General features: G+C 30.9%; 2 protein-coding genes across 2 annotated transcripts; one reads left to right on the top strand and one right to left on the bottom strand.

The window, feature by feature from the left end:
• The first annotated feature begins 106 nt into the window (after positions 1-106).
• Positions 107-8,433, top strand: spout1 (SPOUT domain containing methyltransferase 1). Its single transcript, XM_051093599.1, has 12 exons — positions 107-184; positions 354-393; positions 897-1,025; positions 2,110-2,269; positions 2,359-2,448; positions 2,532-2,581; positions 3,923-4,053; positions 4,131-4,203; positions 4,379-4,477; positions 4,562-4,664; positions 5,382-5,529; positions 6,675-8,433. Exons 1-12 carry the CDS (start codon positions 128-130, stop codon positions 6,747-6,749), a joined length of 1,155 nt encoding a protein of 384 aa, XP_050949556.1. The 5' UTR covers positions 107-127; the 3' UTR covers positions 6,750-8,433.
• On the bottom strand, positions 8,433-16,515 carry st6galnac6 (ST6 (alpha-N-acetyl-neuraminyl-2,3-beta-galactosyl-1,3)-N-acetylgalactosaminide alpha-2,6-sialyltransferase 6). The gene is made up of 6 exons (XM_051093600.1): positions 16,398-16,515; positions 15,718-15,779; positions 15,095-15,292; positions 12,999-13,408; positions 11,563-11,670; positions 8,433-11,466 (listed from the first exon to the last, which is right to left on the bottom strand). The coding sequence occupies exons 2-6, from the start codon at positions 15,739-15,741 to the stop codon at positions 11,280-11,282; spliced, it is 927 nt and encodes a 308-aa protein (XP_050949557.1). The 5' UTR covers positions 15,742-15,779; positions 16,398-16,515; the 3' UTR covers positions 8,433-11,279.
• Between the last annotated feature and the right edge of the window lie 1,744 nt (positions 16,516-18,259).

Here is an 18,259-nt window from a genome sequence, read left to right as displayed (position 1 = left end):
ATGTTAAAAATAATCCACGTTTTGCTAAATAAAAAATAATTCAGTGTTTGCAAAGAAGTTAGGAACTAAATATGTCGAGCTTTTGTTCTCTCGAGGATCATTGTATCTGTGACACACATAGAGCAGCATGGCTGATGAACCTCCAGTGAAGAAAAATAAACCAAATACACCCTCAGATAAAAAGGTTTGAACTTACTTTGTGCTTTTCATAACACTGTATTCGTTATACATTTAAAATTATAAAAATGAACTTTATTGGCAGGCTGTCTTGGGTCACATTTACGGTCTAAAACTGTTAAAAAGCCAGTTTATGCCAGTTTAATATCACGTGTTTATAATATTTCTATTTGTAGAGCGAAGAGAGAATAGACTGGAGGAAATGGAAAGAACAAAGTAAGTGACAATATTACATTTTATATATTTATATTTTAAAATATGATCGCTTGTGATTTAAATCAATGAATTATAGTATAACTTACGTAAAACGCATGTAAATATTAGCTGTCACTCTATATTTCACAATAATATGTATTAGTAGTATGTGTAATAATATTTAAATGCTTATTTTACGATCAAAACATATATTGCGATGCAATATACAGTAAGAGGTTAACCAATAAACGTTTCTCAAAAGCCTAATAATCATATTTAATACTCACATCAACATGATTTTTCTAAAATGTGATGGATTATCAGCTTAATTCCAGTCTGTGTTCATCTTGAAATATTATTAACAATATAAAAGTTATTCTTATGTTTACTTCTCAATAAAAATAAGTAAACATTTCACAGCAAAAACAGTAATGATCTACGGGCTGAAGGTAAAAGTGTGTATTATATCAAATATAATATTGTAATATTGAAATCTTTGCTGCTGTCTACATTTTCTTCCCTAGAGAAAGAAGAAAAGAGACAATGGAAAGAGCACAAACTCCTCCAACAGCTGGAGAAACAGAAGCTGAAGCAGAAGAAAGAAGAGGAGGAAATTGAGCAGCAGGTTGAACAGGAAGAGAAGGAAAGTAAAGGTGAGCAGCACTGCAGAGCTCAGAGCTTTGGTATATTCGCATACGATCATGCAATATGTGTACTAGATTGTGTACATCCCACTATACAGTATTTAATACTAGATGTTTTACATTTTTAGATGCCATAAAAACAAATGGTCCTTGTGTGGGGAACACTCATCCTAAAATTTAAAAGGCAACTATAGTTTCATGTATAAAAAAAAACAGGGTGCCAAAACTAAAACCATAAAAAATTGTTAGTTGAAATAAAATAAATGTTAACTGAATTAAAGTAAAATATAAAAAAATATTAAATAAATTAAATAAAAGATTAATGCATGTATGTATGTATGTGTGCGTATTAAAAAAAAAACTAAAAAAGGCAAAAACACTCAACAAAATTACTAAAGCTTTAACTAAAATTTAAATAAAAAATAATACTATATTAATATAATAAATTAATATAATAAATATAATAATATATAATATAATTAAATAATAGAGCTTATCTGACGAATAACAAATAAATTTAATTTGAGTTTATATTTAAAAATTCAGACTTTATTCTGATTTATTCTGATAAGAAAAATCAACTCATAATTCTCTCGTTTTCCCCCGGCTAAGGGAAACTAACTAATGAGTTTATAGCCCACACTTCTGAGTTCTTCTCAGTTTTTTTTCTCCAAATTGACAAACTTGCTATTGTTGTATTAAATCAAGTTATAAAGTCTGAACTAGGAGATATAAATTTGCATTTGCGGAGAAAAAAAAAGTCAGAATTGTGACTTAAATGTTATGTAAAAATGGTATGTTTAAATAGCATTTCATGCTGCAAGTGTAATACAATATGTTCCCATATGAACTGCATATATGAATATTATGCAGACAAATCAAATGTATGCTTTAAAGGTAGGGTTATCATAGTAGATTTCATCCATAAACTGTCCATTTAAACATCTGCGTTTAGCTACAAATGGCATTTTTGACAACAGTATTATATAAAAATTATTTGCATTCCAATTCTGACGTCTAAACTGTAACTGTGATGTCTACTACAATACTATACCAGAGTACTATACCTTCCTTATTTGTTTTGTTTTATCAGGTCGTTCATATACGTTGACCGTGGCTTTGCCCGGTTCAGTGTTGGATAATGCTCAGTCACCAGAGCTGCGTACGTACCTGGCGGGTCAGATCGCCCGGGCCTGTGGTGTGTTCTGTGTGGATGAGGTGGTCATATTCGATGAGCGGGGGGAGGACGCAAAGTAAGTTGATTATTTTATAGTTTTTGTCATTGATTATCATGTGCCAGCTGTTGAAATTGTCAGGAACTCACATTGTCTTCACATGTCAGGAGCGTTGAGGGAGAGTTCAAAGGCGTTGGTAAGAAAGGCCAGGCCTGTGTTCAGCTCGCACGCATCTTGCAATACATCGAGTGTCCACAGTGAGTGCTGTTGCAATCACATTTAAGTCATACCAGTGTGCATTTAAACAACAGATTGAGCATTGTATCTGTGCTGTGCGCAGGTATCTGCGGAAATCTTTCTTCCCGAAGCATAAAGACCTGCAGTTTGCCGGTGAGTGTGAGATTCTAATATTGATTTAATTTTGCATAATGAGTGTTTAAAGGAATAGTTCATATAAAAAGGAACATTTATTAAAAATTCACTCACTCTCAGGCCATCCAAGATGTAGATGAGTTTGTTTCTTCATCAGATTTGGAGAAATGTAGTACCACTTGTTCACCAATGGATCCTCTGCAGTGAATGGGTGCCATCAGAATGAGAGCTGATTTAAAAAAAACAGCTGATAAAAACATCACAATAATCCACAAGTAATCCACACCACTCCAGTCCATCAGTTAACATCTTGAGAAGCCAAAAGCTGAAACAAATCCATCATTAAGATGAGTCTGTGGATCCATATTAACACTTCCTCCAGTGAAAAGTCCATCCGGTCTGAATCAGGAGAGAAATATGCACAGATCAAGCAGAGTTTACAAGCAAAAACAGGTGTAAACACATATGGGGGTGGATTTTGATGTGAGAGGACAACAGGAGTTGGACTTTTTCACTGGAGGAAGTGCTATTATGGATTATGGGCTTGTAGTTTGGCCATGAAGTGAAGATTTTAAGTTAAAAATGTCTTAATGATGGGTTTGTTTCTTACAAACACAGCTTTTGGTTTCTCAAGATGTTAAGTGATGGACTGGAGTGGTGTGAATTACTGTGATGATGTAGATGAGTTTGTTTCTTCATCAGATTTGGAGAAATGTAGCATCACTTGCTCACCAGTGGATCCTCTGCAGTGAATGGGTGCCGTCAGAATGAGAGTCCAAACAGCTGATAAAAACATCACAATAATCCACAAGTAATCTACACCACTCCAGTCCATCAATTAACATCTTGTGAAGCCAAAAGCTGCATGATTGTAAGAAAGAAATCCATAATTTTAGAGCAATTTCAACTTTAAAATGTCGCTTCTGGTCAAAATATAAGTCCATAATAATGTGAAAAAGTCCATCTCCTGTTGTCTCTCAAATCAAAATCCACCCACGTATTTGTTTGGAGCTTTTTTAGATTGTTTTGGCTTGTAAACGGTGCTTGATCCGTGCCAATTTCTCTCCTGATTCAGACGAGTCATCATTATTATGGATTATGGACTTTGTCCAGAAGTGATGGTTTGAAGTTAAAACGTTTTAATTGATGCATTTGTTTCTTACAAACACACAGGTTTTGGCTTCTCAAGATGTTAATTGATGCACTGGAGTACTTTGTATTACTTGCGGATTATTGTGATGTTTTTATCAGCGGTATGGACTGTCATTCTGACGGCACCCATTCACTACAGAGGAGCCATTGCTGAGCAAAGAGTTATTTTTAGTAAATTTAAATTTTTGGCTGAACTGTTCCTTTAAGGTGTGTTAAATCCTCTGGACAGCCCACATCACATGCGAATCGACGAGGAGGCGGAGTTTCGAGAAGGGGTGGTGCTCGATAAGCCGAGCAAATCGGGAAAAGGGTCCTTCGTCAATTGTGGGATGAGGAAGGTGTGTGTTTGAAGCTGCACAGTGTCTGATCTTTCATTGAACAGGACATTATCTCAGTCTGTCTATTCTATCTACAGGACGTTCAGATTGATAAACAGTTACAACCTGGACTGAGAGTGACTGTACAGCTCAACAAGAACCAAAACAAAGGTACACACACACCCCGCATGAGTTGTCATAATTTTTTAGGGGTTCAAACTTTTTTTTTTTTGCTTTAGTTAATAATGATATATTTACAGATATATTACACTATAGAGCTAAAACTGATTTCAGACCTGTTGTTCAGATGTTTATGTGATGTTTATCTGAACCCTGTGTGTTTCAGAGGGGAAACAGTGTAAAGGTGTTGTTGTGGCTCCTCACGTCCCAAGGACAGAGGGTGGGCTGTACTGGGGCTACAGTGTCCGTCTAGCTTCCTGTCTCAGTGAGTTCTACCCGTATTCAATCGATTCATTCTTTATTTTCCATCAACTAGTAAAACTAAAAATCTCTCTCCGTGTTTGTGTAGGTGCTGTGTTTACAGAGTGTCCGTATAAAGACGGATATGATCTGACCATTGGTACATCAGAGAGAGGAAGCAACGCAGATCACGTCACTCTTTCTCCGTTCAAGTGAGTTTTACACGGATTTCTGTCCATGTCTTATTTTAGTGCTGATAAATGTGTTTAGGTAAAGCAATAGATCATCCAACAATGAAAACTTGCTGAAAATGTCCTTAACCTCAGGCTATCCAAGATGTAGATGAGTTTGTTTCTTCACAGATTTGGAGAAATGTAGTATTCCGTCACTTGCTCACCATTGGATCCTCTGCAGTGAATGGGTGCCGTCAGAACAAGAGTCCAAACGGCTGAAAAAACATCACAATAATCCACAAATAATCTATACCACTGCAGTCCATCAGTTAACTCCTTGAGAAACCCCTTGAGGACTTTTTCACTGGACAAACCAATATTATGGATAGAGGTGTTTTAGCCAGAAGCAATTGTTTGCAGTTAAAAACATCTTATAGATGCTTTTGTTTTCTACAAACATGCACCTTTGGGCTTCACAAGATGTTAATTGATGGACTGGAGTGGTGTGGATTACTTCTGGATTATTGTGATGTTTTAATCAGCTGTTTGGACTGTCATTCTGACGGCACCCATTCACTGCAATGGGATCCATTGGTGAGCAAATGATGCTGCACTTATCCAAATCTGATGAAAAAACAAAAAATCTACATCTTGGATGGCCTGAGGGTTAGAACATATTAGCAAAAGTTTACTTCTAGGTGAACTATTTCTTTAATTATGCTGTGAGAAAGAAAACTCAGTGTTGTTGTCTGTCAGGCACATGTTGGTGGTGTTCGGTGGTCTTCAGGGTTTGGAAGCGAGTGTCGATGGTGATGAGAATCTGAACATCACTGACCCCAGCCTGCTCTTTAACCTTTACCTCAACACATGTCCTGGGCAGGGCAGTCGCACCATCCGCACAGAGGTGAGACAGAAAATGTTTGTCTGTAAAGCATGTATTTCAGGTTCTGTTTCTTGTTTAAAGGCCTGTGCACATCAAAGATGATAATTATAACTATAAAGATATAGATATGTGTGTGTGTGTGTGTGTGTGTGTGTGTGTGTGTGTGTATATATATATATATATATATATATATAAAACATTTTTTTTAGTTTATTTTTAATGTAATTTTCACATTTAGTTTTTCTAATAATATTTATTTTATTTCAGCTTTAATTAATGAAAATTATTTTTTTATATAAATTTATTTATTTTAGTTTTCACAAATGAACTAAAAAAATATTTTAGGTCCAGTAAGATGTTTTGCAAATTATAATTACATCATTGAATTTTGGGATTTACATTGGAGAAAAATCCCATTATGACATTAAAGTGTTTAGTATTATTTCTGTATTATTACAGTATTTATTAATATTGTAAAAAGTTTTTTTTATTATTATTATTTTTAAATTTTCAGTTTTCATTTTAATACAACTTTGTTACTTTGTAATTTTGTCATGTGCATTTATAATTTGTATTATAATTGTATTATAATTCTAATATTATATTAGTTAATTTTTTTTTTTTTACTTTTATTTTTATATTTTTATTTCAGCTATTTTAATCATTATATTAATTCAACTTTTTTTTTTTTTTTTAATGCAATATATTCTAAATTGTATTTTAATGAAATGAAAATAATGGATTATTATTTTTTTAAAGTTTAATTTAGTTGAGTAACAACGCTCCAGCATGAGATAATACAGTATTGAAAAAGTAATTTATATAAAATCACAATATATATATATTCAAACTCACTTTTTTTCAGATCAGCATATATAACAGTCAATTCAACAAATAGTACTATGAGGTATACTTTACATAATGTACATGTATCATACATTTTACTGTAACAATAATGTCACAGATGAAAAATATCACTTTCAGAAAAATTTTTTGTTCCCAGCTGATGAGTAATAAAAACATTGACAGCCAATCAGAATCCACCAGATTTTAAAGAGCTTGAGCATTTAAAGTGGCAGGCAACTTGAAATTGCATTATATAGATATTTCTATAGTTATCGTTCTTTTCTGTTGAAGTTAAGTTCATGTTATTATCTTTCATACAGGAGGCCATATTGATCAGTTTATCAGGACTCAGGCAGAAAATCGCAGCTGTATTTCCTGACCAATCCAAAGGATGACCACAGGAAGTACATTTATTGGACCATAGGAAATACAGCTGTCAAGACCTTATCAGTGTACATGTTTGTGAATCATTTTGTATTGAAATATCAATTTGTATCAGTGAACTGTCATGAATATTGTTTATAACCTTAAACAAACCATGAAACTCAAGTCTGTTTTCAAATGTATACATTTATTTTTTTAAGACAGGCATGTCAAGAACATTCATAATGAGAAACGAGCAAAACAATCAGCTCATATCACTGCAGTCATGAGTAATAATCATCATCATCACAATACATACTGATTTCAGCCTGCAACCCTGTGCAGAAATAATACAAATGCCCCAGATGGTTATTACCCACAATCCCTCTGCTCTGGTGCTCGGGCAGATGGTCGGTTTTAAATAATGAAATGAAGACACATTCTCTGTTATGGGTGATAATTAAAATTATTATCAAGCAGGACTTGAAAATGAACGAAGAAAATGCTGCTTCTCATGCTTGTTGATTTTTTTGACACTGGATGAATAGAGGCAACAGAAGCATCATATGTTGATGCATATTCAACTCAAAAGAATAGTTCACCCCAAAATTAAAATATGCTTAGCTTCAGACCATTCAAGATACAGATGAGTTGTTTCTTCATCAGGTTTGGAAAAATATAGTATCATTTATACACTTGCAGTGAATGGGTGCTGTCAGAGTAAGAGTCCAAATGGCTGATAAAAGCATCACAATAATCCACAAATCCATAATCTATAATAACCCTTCCTCCAGTGAAAAAAGTCATCTTGTCTGAATCGGGAGAGAAATATGCACAATAGGCATTACTATGATGCTTTTATCAGCTGTTTGGACTCTCATTCTGACGGCACCCATTCACTGCAGAGGATCAATTGGTGAGCAAGTGATGAAATGCTACATTTCTCCAAATCTGAGAAACAAACTACATCTTCGATGGCCTGAGGATGAGGACATTTCCAGCAAATTTTAATTTGTGTGTACTACCCCTTTAATGCAAATTAATCAGAGCGGTTGTATTTATGGGTTTTTTGTACAACTCGAAGGCAAGACATTCAAAGCAGCACGTACGTTACCCAGACTACCACTACCCATCACCAACGACAACTTGAGTTCTCCAATGAAAGCACAGTGCCAGAAACAGCATCCAATGAGAGCAGAGCATTTACAACAGTCATAATGAAATACTCATTTGGAAACAGAAGCGAGTTCTAGTGTAATAGCTAATGTGTGTTTATACACTAACAGCTGTAGCCAGAGAAATTCAAGTCGTACAACTGATCAATAACATTACAACTACTTGGTAAAAAGTCTGAATAAATTGAAAGGCCTCTATACACCGCTGACACACTTTACCCGGCGACACAGTATGTTTGTGATTGTTGGTGTTGAGTATGAATATAGTATATTTTGTTTACTTCTTGGGTTATATGATACGTCCAGGTCATATTTCAGCCCACAATTAAAAGAAAAGAAATAAAAATTATATTATAAAGTGGATAGTTCCGGTCCTTGATTCTGATTGGTTGAGCCATGTTTTAAGCGGTTGTAAATTAATCTACAAACATACACCTTTGTTTACGTCTGTGCGTTGCTCAGCAACCACTTTGTTGCAACTACAACCGTTACTAAGGAACTACATTGTTTAGCGGAAGAATAGTGTTTTTAGTAATATCATTACACTTTATTTGCTCTGTTTTATTTTGTGAAACCTTACTATGTATATGGAATAGCTGTTTTATAAAGTGAATAGTGAATAGTGAATTTATAACAGCTAAGGGGCATTGTTAGGCATGACATACAGCTCAGAAAACCCCCTTAGCTGTTATAAATTCACTGTAAATTCACTTCATGGGGGTTATTGCTTTATTATAAAACGGATAGTTACGGTTCTTGATTCTGATTGGTTGAGCCCCGTTCGAAGCTGTTGTAAATTACTCTACAAACATACACCTTTGTTTACATTTGTATGTTGCTCGACAACCACTTTGTTGCAACCACAACCGTTTCTGAAGAATTACATTGTTTGGCAGAAGAATAATGTTTTTACTAATATTATTACACTTTATTTGCTCTGTTTTATTTTGTGAAACCTTACTACGTATATGGAATAACTGTTTTATAAAAGCAATAACCCCTGTGAAGCCATTGATTACAGTGAATTTATAACGGCTAAGGGGGTTTTCTCTGCTTTGCATCGTGCCGAACAATGCCCCTTAGCTGTTATAAATCCACTGTAAACCATGGCTTCTTGGGGTTTGTTACTTTATTATAAAACGAATAGTTCCGGTCCTTGATTCTGATTGGTTGAGCCACGTTCAAAGCTGTTGTAAATTACTCCACAAACATACACCTTTGTTTACATTTGTGTGTTGCTCGGCAACCACTTTCTTCCAACCACAACCGTTACTAAGGAACTACATTGTTTGGCGGAAGAATAATGTTTTTATTAATATCATTACACTTTATTTGCTCTGTTTTATTTTGTGAAACCTTGCTATGTATATGGAATAGCCGTTTAATAAAAGCAATAACCCCTGTGAAGCCATGGTTTATAGTGAGTTTATAACAGCTAAAGGGCATTGTTAGACATGACGCAAAGCTGAGAAAACACCCTTAGCTGTTATAAATGTTATAAACCACGGCTTCACGGTTATTGCTTTATTATAAAACGGATAGTTCCGGTCCTTGATTCTGATTGGTTGAGTCTTGTTCTAAGCTGTTGTAAATTACTCCACAAACATTACATTTGTATGTTGCCCGGCAACAACTTTGTTGCAACCACAACCGTTACTAAGGAAGGCGGAAGAATAATGTTTTTATTAATATCATTACACTTTATTTGCTCTGTTTTATTTTGTGAAACCTTGCTACGTAACTGTTTTCTAAAATGCCTATTTTAGGTCCAGTAAGATGTTTTGCAAATTCCAATTATATAATTGAATTATGCGATTTACATTGCAGGAAAAAAAAATCACATTACGGCATAATTATTACAGTATTTATTGATTATTTTAAAAAGCTTTTTTATTTTTATATTTTTAGTTTTCAATTTATTTTTTTTTTATTTTAGTCATTTTAGTACATTTCTAAGATTTTCTTTAATATTTTATTAGTTAATGTTTGAATCAGTTTTCCTTTTAATTTTGGTTTAAGTTTTATTAACTTTGTTTTGTATTTTCGTCTGTTAGATAATTAGAATTATTTCTATTTTTTATTTTAACATAAACAGAAAATAGAATTTTAATTTTAATAATTTTAAATTCAAATTTTATTTTAGTATTTTTTTTTAAAATGTAGCATTAAAAATTAAAAGGTTAAATTTTTCAAAATGTCATTAAGTGTTTTAAATAAAAATAGTTTTTCATCTTGATTTTTGTTTTATTTTATTTCAGATTAATTTCAAGTAAAAATGTAGTTATAGTATTAGTAAACAATAACAACACTTCAGTATTATGAGATAATACAGTAATAAAAATCACAATACACTGACATTTTTTTTAAAATGAGCATATATTGCATTCAATGCAACAAATATTACAATAAAGTATACTTTACATAATCTACATATACTGTACAATTTAAATAAATTTCAATTTCAGTAATGAAAAATGGCTGTGAAATGTGTTAAAATGAAATGGAAATAATGTCAAAATACAAAACGTATTAATGGTCCTACACAGGCCTTGTTTTCTTTATTTTTCTTCTAATTTTGTGGCAAAAAAATGACCCGGACATGTTCTTGTAGTGAATAAAATTCCATATTAAATGGAATTATAGAATGTTCCAGAACTCTGACTGACATCTGATCAGATTTCATATTCATAAAGGTATAAAGTCTTCCCAAAAAGTACACAAAATGTTATTTAAATATGATGATTAAAAATGGCCATTTACCTGGTCATTTAAAAAGGTGTGTTTTTTAAATAGTTTATTGTAATACTGTCTTTTTTAGGGCATTTTAAAACCATATAAACTTGTAAAAATATTTGTTTGAATATCAATTTACATACTTTTTATTTACACAATAAAACATACTCTTAATCTTGTAAAGTTGTTAAATTCTCATTCCTATTCTCTGGTAGTTTTACACGACTAACATTCAAATGTGTTGATTGTACCACAGGATGTAAGTGAATCTTCCATTTGGCAACTGACATAAAGGATTTCTCTTTCATTCTTATCTAAAAGGCCTTCGTTCTGTGAGAAACAACCGATTATGGGTGAAAAACTGTAAGAGAAGGCGTAGGAAAACTTTACGGCAGTAACGTGTAGATGTTTTTGATAATGTCATCATGCTTAAGACAATAAACGTTCCGTCATCTGTTCAATCAACTAAGATTATCCACACTTGGCTTGTTCTTGGATCCTGCATGGCCTCCATTTTGGCTCAGTCACTAATCCAGATCAAAGAGAAACCAGCAGCCATTCTAGATCAAAAGGTCACAGAGGTACAGAAAGCCGCCATGTTGGCTCCAACTCACCGGGCAGATGGATTGTTTTGGATCGTGTCCGATGTGTTTCTCACCACGTTGGGTGGCTGTAGCTGATGTTGTACTGCTTGGCCCAGCGCGCAAATACCTGTTTCTCAGTGATGAAGCGGTGGTGTGATCCACGGCGCCCTCTTTCGTTCTGGAGGTACGTCACACACTCGTCTGGACCTCTGGGTTTGTAATAGTGGTAGGGCAGCCGTTTGGGCTGAGGATGCTTCCTGCAGGAAACACAATTCAGGAAATGATATTTCAGGGACAACATCAGCTCATTTTTAAAAACTCCACCTTTTGAAGGTTGAATTATTTTCTCTTACCCACAATGGTTTGGCGGCACCATCCCGTAAACCTTTATGTTGTCACACATCTCTATTGCAATGACCATGGTAAACCAGCCCGTGCTTAACCAGGACTGAGACTTTTTTCTGTGAAACAATAACAAACACTGAAAAATACAGCAATTTAACAATGTTCAAACAATACAATAAAGAACTAATTAGTGCTCTTTGTGTATAGATGCTGATATATATTCATATATTTAAATATATTATTATTAAATGTAGTATTTTTTAAAATAATTGAAATTATTTTATTCATAATTATGATTAATTATATACTTAAGTTTACTTTATTTTTTCATATATATTTTATTTATATTACAATACAATAAAAACAAATTAGGGCTGAGTGATAAATTAATATTGAGTAAAAAAAATAATAATAAAACAAACATCCGCACAATTAAATACAACTTCACAATATTGACATTATTATTATTATTAAATGTATTATTTTTTAAATAATTGAAATTATTTTATCTTATTATTACAATTAATTTTTTACTTAAGTTTACCTAATTTCGCCATATATTTTTATTTGTATTTCAATACAATAAAAAAAAACTAATTAGGGCTGAGTGATAAATCAATATTATTTATAAAAATAAATATATAAATACATTTGCAAAATTAAAAACAATTTTTACAATATTGACATTATTATTATTATGATTATTATTATTATTATTATTAATAAATAGCATACAACCAAGATATTTTAACCATGTTGTAGGTTTTATTATCAATAAATAAAACTAAAAAGAAAAACAAACTAAGATAGCATTTATTATTGTCATTAAACTAAATAAACAAACAATTAAAACATAATAAAAATAGACATTAAAAAATGATGGCAGAAAATTACTAAAACTCTAAAAATAAAAACAGAAAATTACAATGTAATTAAAAATATGAACAAAAACTATAATAGTACATAAATGTAACTGTTGTTGTAACAAAAAATAAAAATGCAATGTTTGTCATAAATGACCTGTTATATTATCATTTTGATTACATTTTTAAAGATTGATACAATTGTTTAAGTTTTAATAAATTACTTTCATTAGACACTATTTTTGATGATAACTTTGTATTAAATCATAAAACACAGAATTTTTAAATAAATAAATAAATAAATACAATTTCATGACCAATTTCATGCCCTAAATTAAAAGGCAGCATACCTGTAAACAAACAAGTTATGTGTACATTCATTTTTGAGGTCTAAGAAACATGTGAGGTGCATTTCGATATTATAATATTAAAATTAATATTCAAATACATTTCACTATCTAATGATATGGAAAAATCATATTCTGTCTTTATCGCTCAGCCCTGCTAGAACAAATATTACAAATGTAACAATCAAAACAACACTGAAAACAAATGAAAGTATATGAAGTGAAGGTGTTTACCTGTCTCGGCCGGTCTCTTTCTGAAACAGCGTGTCAAACTTTTGCATTTTGCCGGGTGGAATGAAGAAGAAGGACAGGTTACTGTAGGTCATACTGACTCTCTGGATCAGCCGGTACAGCGTTCCCTTTGCGTCACGGCCGATCTTCGTCGACGGGCCCCAGAATATGATGGCAGGGCTCTCTGTGCGATTAAGGAACTCGGCAGGTTTGCGAACCACCCGGAATACGCTGGAATGAGCCACAACGCGCACGCTGGTCCGGTTCCCCACGTCCGATTCGTAGCCAGTGGTCGGGGCATCGTTCATGCGGATGATGCACTCCGTACGGTCGATCTCGTCTCCGGCGTGAGTCCCCAACACGTGACTAGAGCTGGTCACTAATGCACACTGACGGCAGTGCAGGTTCATGCTCTGAAATAACAATTCAGCAAATAATATACATTTTCAGATTTTTAAAGGTATTTCAAAATATACAAATATATATTGCTAATATAGATGTTAAAATATATTTATATATTTAATTGTTATATTTTTTTTTTTACTTCAAAGTCATTATTTATTTTATTACGAATTAAGAGATTATTTTTTTCCATACTGCAATTGTGTTTAAATATATTTCAAAATATACAGAAAATAGTCAAAAATATCATTCTACTATAGATATTAAAAGAGATTTATATTTTAATTAATTAATTACCATTTTTAAATAGTTCTTTTTTTTTTTTTATTAATTATTTTATTTTATTATTAATTGTATACTTAAGTAGATATTAATCCATAATTTAATAAATAAGTCTAGTGTGTTTCTTTCCATACAGCAAATAATATATATTTTCAGACATATTTTTAAATGTATTTTAAAATACACAAAAATGGCCAAAAATTACAATGCTAATATACATGTTAAAATATATTTATATATTTAATTAATTATTATAATTTTTTAAAAACTTGAATAATTCATAATTTATTTTATTACGAATTAGTTTATATTTCTACATACTGCAAATGTTTTAAAATATATTTCAAAATATACAAAAAATAGTCTAATAATCTTCTATAGATATTAAAATATATTTATTCTATTTTTTGATTTATTATTTTAAATTATTTTTTATTAATTATTTTATTTTATTATTAATTGTATAATTAATTAGATATCAATCCATAATTTAATAAATAAGTCTAGTGTGTTTCTTTCCATACAGCAAATAATATATATTTTCAGACATATTTTTAAATTTATTTTAAAATATACAAAAATGGCCAAAAAGTATTATGCTAATATAGATGTTAAAATATATTTAGATATTTAATTCATTATAATAATATTTTTTAAAACTTGTATAATTACCATTTATTTTAAGAATTAAGAGTCTTTTTTTCCATATATTTCAAAATATACAAAAACAAAGGTCAACAATATAATGCTAACATAGATTTTAAATGATTATTAAAATTAAAATTAAAATTAATGTTTATTAATTATTTAATGGTATTATTAATTCTTATCGTTAATTATATAATTAATTATTAATCGATAATTTATTTAAGAATACTAGTGTGTTTTTTCCCATACAGCAAATAATAATATTCAGACAAATATTTCAAAATATACAAAAAAAGGTTAATAAAAATGCTAATATAGATGTTAAAATATATTTATATATTTAATTAATATAATTATTCTAAAATAATTGTTTTTTTTAGAAATGTCATTGTTTTTAATTAAGTTTAATTAATTATTTTATTGTTAATTAATATAATTAATTATACAGTTAACTTAAATTTTTTGCATATTGTATTTATTTACTTTTTTATCTATCCATTTTCATTAATTTTCAAAGTAAACATACATATATTGTGCAAAATAAAAAGTCATTTTTTTAAATACATTTTGAATTAAATTTTTAAGAATTTAAAATTCTAGCCAATATATATGCATGGCTATATATTTATTTATATTTAATATTTATTAATATTTAATAATATTTAAATATGCATATATTTGACCAGAAAAAAGCTTTTCTTTTTTTTTTTTCTTTTTTTTTTTACAGGATGGGTTGGAAATATTATTTGTAAAAATTTCAGGATCACCTTGTTGCCATAAACAGGAACATATCCCTCCTTCCCGGCCCATTTCTTAAGGTTGGTGTGTTTGATGGCGTGGTGAAACTCTGTGACTTTAAAGGAGCTGTAAAGATCAGCTGAGCTGTTGGAGCTGTAGAGGATGAGGAGGGTCATGATGAGGAAGACCGCCCCATAAATCACCATCCGCTGCCCCTGCTGCCATTGCTGAGGAAACACACATGAGCTCATCATCTTACTTACCAAAGACAAAGTCATATTATACATAAACACTTGAGAAAACTACTAGAAATCAGATTAGCATTGTGACATACAAAAGCAACTTTCAAGCTCCACATAATCTGATAATTATCTGTATGATTTTCTGTTTTATCAGAATATATTAAAAAATGATAAACTGCAAAAATAGCAGCAGGTATTTTATATTGATTATTGATTGCTGAAAACCACACAGTTTAAAGAACTATTTCAAACAATTGTTTTCTATTTTAAAATATTTTGAATTGCAATTTATTCTTGTGATGACATTTTAAATGCATTAAAAATTAATCAAAATATAATTACTAATAATTAACTTTTGACTATAGTGTATATAACTTAAAAATATATATTTTAAGGGTTTTTCTACTCACTTTATCTACAAACCGCAGTCTCATTCTCCTGCTACACTTCTATCAGGTTTCAATGCTCATGCCTAGAGAAAAAAAGAGAAATTGCACCATCTTTCTGTGCCAAAAAAAACACTTTGTGTAAGTTATACACCAATTCTATATAGAATTTACAGATTTACACAAGCCATAATGATTTATTATTTAAATTAGTGATTAAAAAAAACAAAAAAACATCAGACTTTATTCTGACAGGAGACAAACACACAGAATATTATATATCAGACACCTTTAAAACTTTAAAACCTAACATCTCTTAGTTTAAATATATTTGAATAAGGTTATAAAGCTAAAATACGATAAAATACCTAATGTTTAGTGTTTTTTTTTTTAATGCAATGTCTTAAAAATATTAAAACCTATCATAAGTCATACCTCCAGGGCCTTTGTGAACCCATACAGGCCATTTGCCTGAAATAAACACATTTATGTAGATAATTACGGTGTTATCAATCAAAATGCTGTTCTCACACACATTATAGACATGCGTTGAAGAAAAAACACATCGTAAAGCATCTGTGTGTGATGCTGCCCATGTAAGCTGCTGCGATCATCAGGATAAAGCAGCGTCTGATCTGCAGAATAAACCGATTGACGGCTCGTCACATCTGAGCGAATATAAACAACCGGACGACGATTCTTACCGATGCGTCAGGGCTTTATTCTGGATGTTGCTGAATCCGCGCAGCGTTATCATCATCATCACTAACATCAATCCTTTCGCCGTCTCATAATAAATCTCCGCCGGAGGAGCGTTTGCGCATGCGCAGCAAACGCGACACGCTCACAACGGAACGCTCCTGACGCCAGCAGCGAAGCGACCAATCAAAACGCTCCCACACGCTGTGGACGCGACGACAATTAAAGCGTTGTCAACATAGGTAATCAGAATGATTTCTGAAGGATCAAGCGGATAAATGGTGTAATAAATAACATTTTAAACAGTTATTTAAAATTGTAAAAATACACTGAATATGAAATAAACGCATATTTGATATACACACTACGTCAGAAGTTTATGAACAGTATTTTTTTTTAAGTCTCTTCTGCTCACCAAGCCTGCATTTAATTGATTCAAAGTACAGTTAATTTCTGAAATATATTTACTATTTAAAATAACTGTTTTCTATTTGAATATATTTTAAAATGTAATGTATTCCTGTGATCAAAGGTACATTTTCAAAATGGATGATAAAGACATTTATAGTGTTCTATTTATCAAAGAAACCTGAAAAAATTATACTCAGCTGTTTTCAACATAATAATAAAAAACGGGTTTTTTTTTGAGCAGAAAATCAGAATATTAGAATGATTTCTGAAGGATCATGTGGACAAATGGTGTAATAAATAACATTTTAAAAAACAGTTATTAAAAATTGTAAAAATATACTGAATATGAAATAAACGCAATTTGATATACACACTACCAGTCAAAAGTTTTTGAACAGTATTTTTTTAAGTCTCTTCTGCTCACCAAGCCTGCATTTATTTGATTCAAAGTACAGTTAATTTCTGAAATATTTTTACTATTTAAAATAACTGTTTTCTATTTGAATATATTTTAAAATGTAATTTATTCCTGTGATCAAAGGTACATTTTCAGCATCACACGATCCTTCAGAAATCATTCTAATATGCTGATTTGCTGTTCAAGAAACATTTATTATTATTAGCAATATTTAAATATTGAGTACATTTTTTTTAGTATTCTTTGTTCAATAGAAAGATGCAAAGATCAGCATTTATCTAAAATAAAAAGCTTTTGTAACATTATACACTATACCATTCAAAAGCTTTTTATTTTTTGGGGAAAGAAATCATAGAAATTAATACTTTTATTTAGCAAGGCTGCTTTAAATGGATCAAAATGGATGATAAAGACATTTATAATGTTCTATTCATCAAAGAAACCTGAAAAAATTATACTCAGCTGTTTTCAACATAATAATAAAAAATGTTTTTTTTTTTTTGAGCAGCAAATCAGAACATTAGAATGATTTCTGAAAGATCATGTGACTGGATTAATGATGCTAAAAATTCAGATTTGAAATCACAGAAATAAATTAAATTTTAGAATATACTTAAGTTGAAAACATTTATTTTTAATATTAACAATATTTCAGAATTGTACTGTTTTTGCTGTACTGAGCAAATAGTAGAAGAGACTTCTTTAAAAAAACATTAAAAATGTTATATAAATGGTATATAATTAACAAAAAAATAAAATAAAATAATATATATATTAAAAAAAGATGCAAAGATCAGCATTTATCTAAAATAAAAAGCTTTTGTAACATTATACATTATACCATTCAAAAGCTATTTATTTTTTGGGGAAAGAAATCATAGAAATTAATTCATCAAAGAAACCTGAAAAAATGATACTCAGCTGTTTTCAACATAATAATAAAAAATGTTTTTTTTTGAGCAGCAAATCAGAATATTAGAATGATTTCTGAAGGATCATGTGACTGGAGTAATGATGCTAAAAATTCAGATTTGAAAT

The sequence above is a fragment of the Labeo rohita genome, chromosome 21 (assembly GCF_022985175.1).
Source record: "Labeo rohita strain BAU-BD-2019 chromosome 21, IGBB_LRoh.1.0, whole genome shotgun sequence".
Lineage (NCBI taxonomy): Eukaryota > Metazoa > Chordata > Actinopteri > Cypriniformes > Cyprinidae > Labeo > Labeo rohita.
Note: the sequence above shows the minus strand (reverse complement) of the source record. Positions and strands in the feature narration are given on the sequence as shown.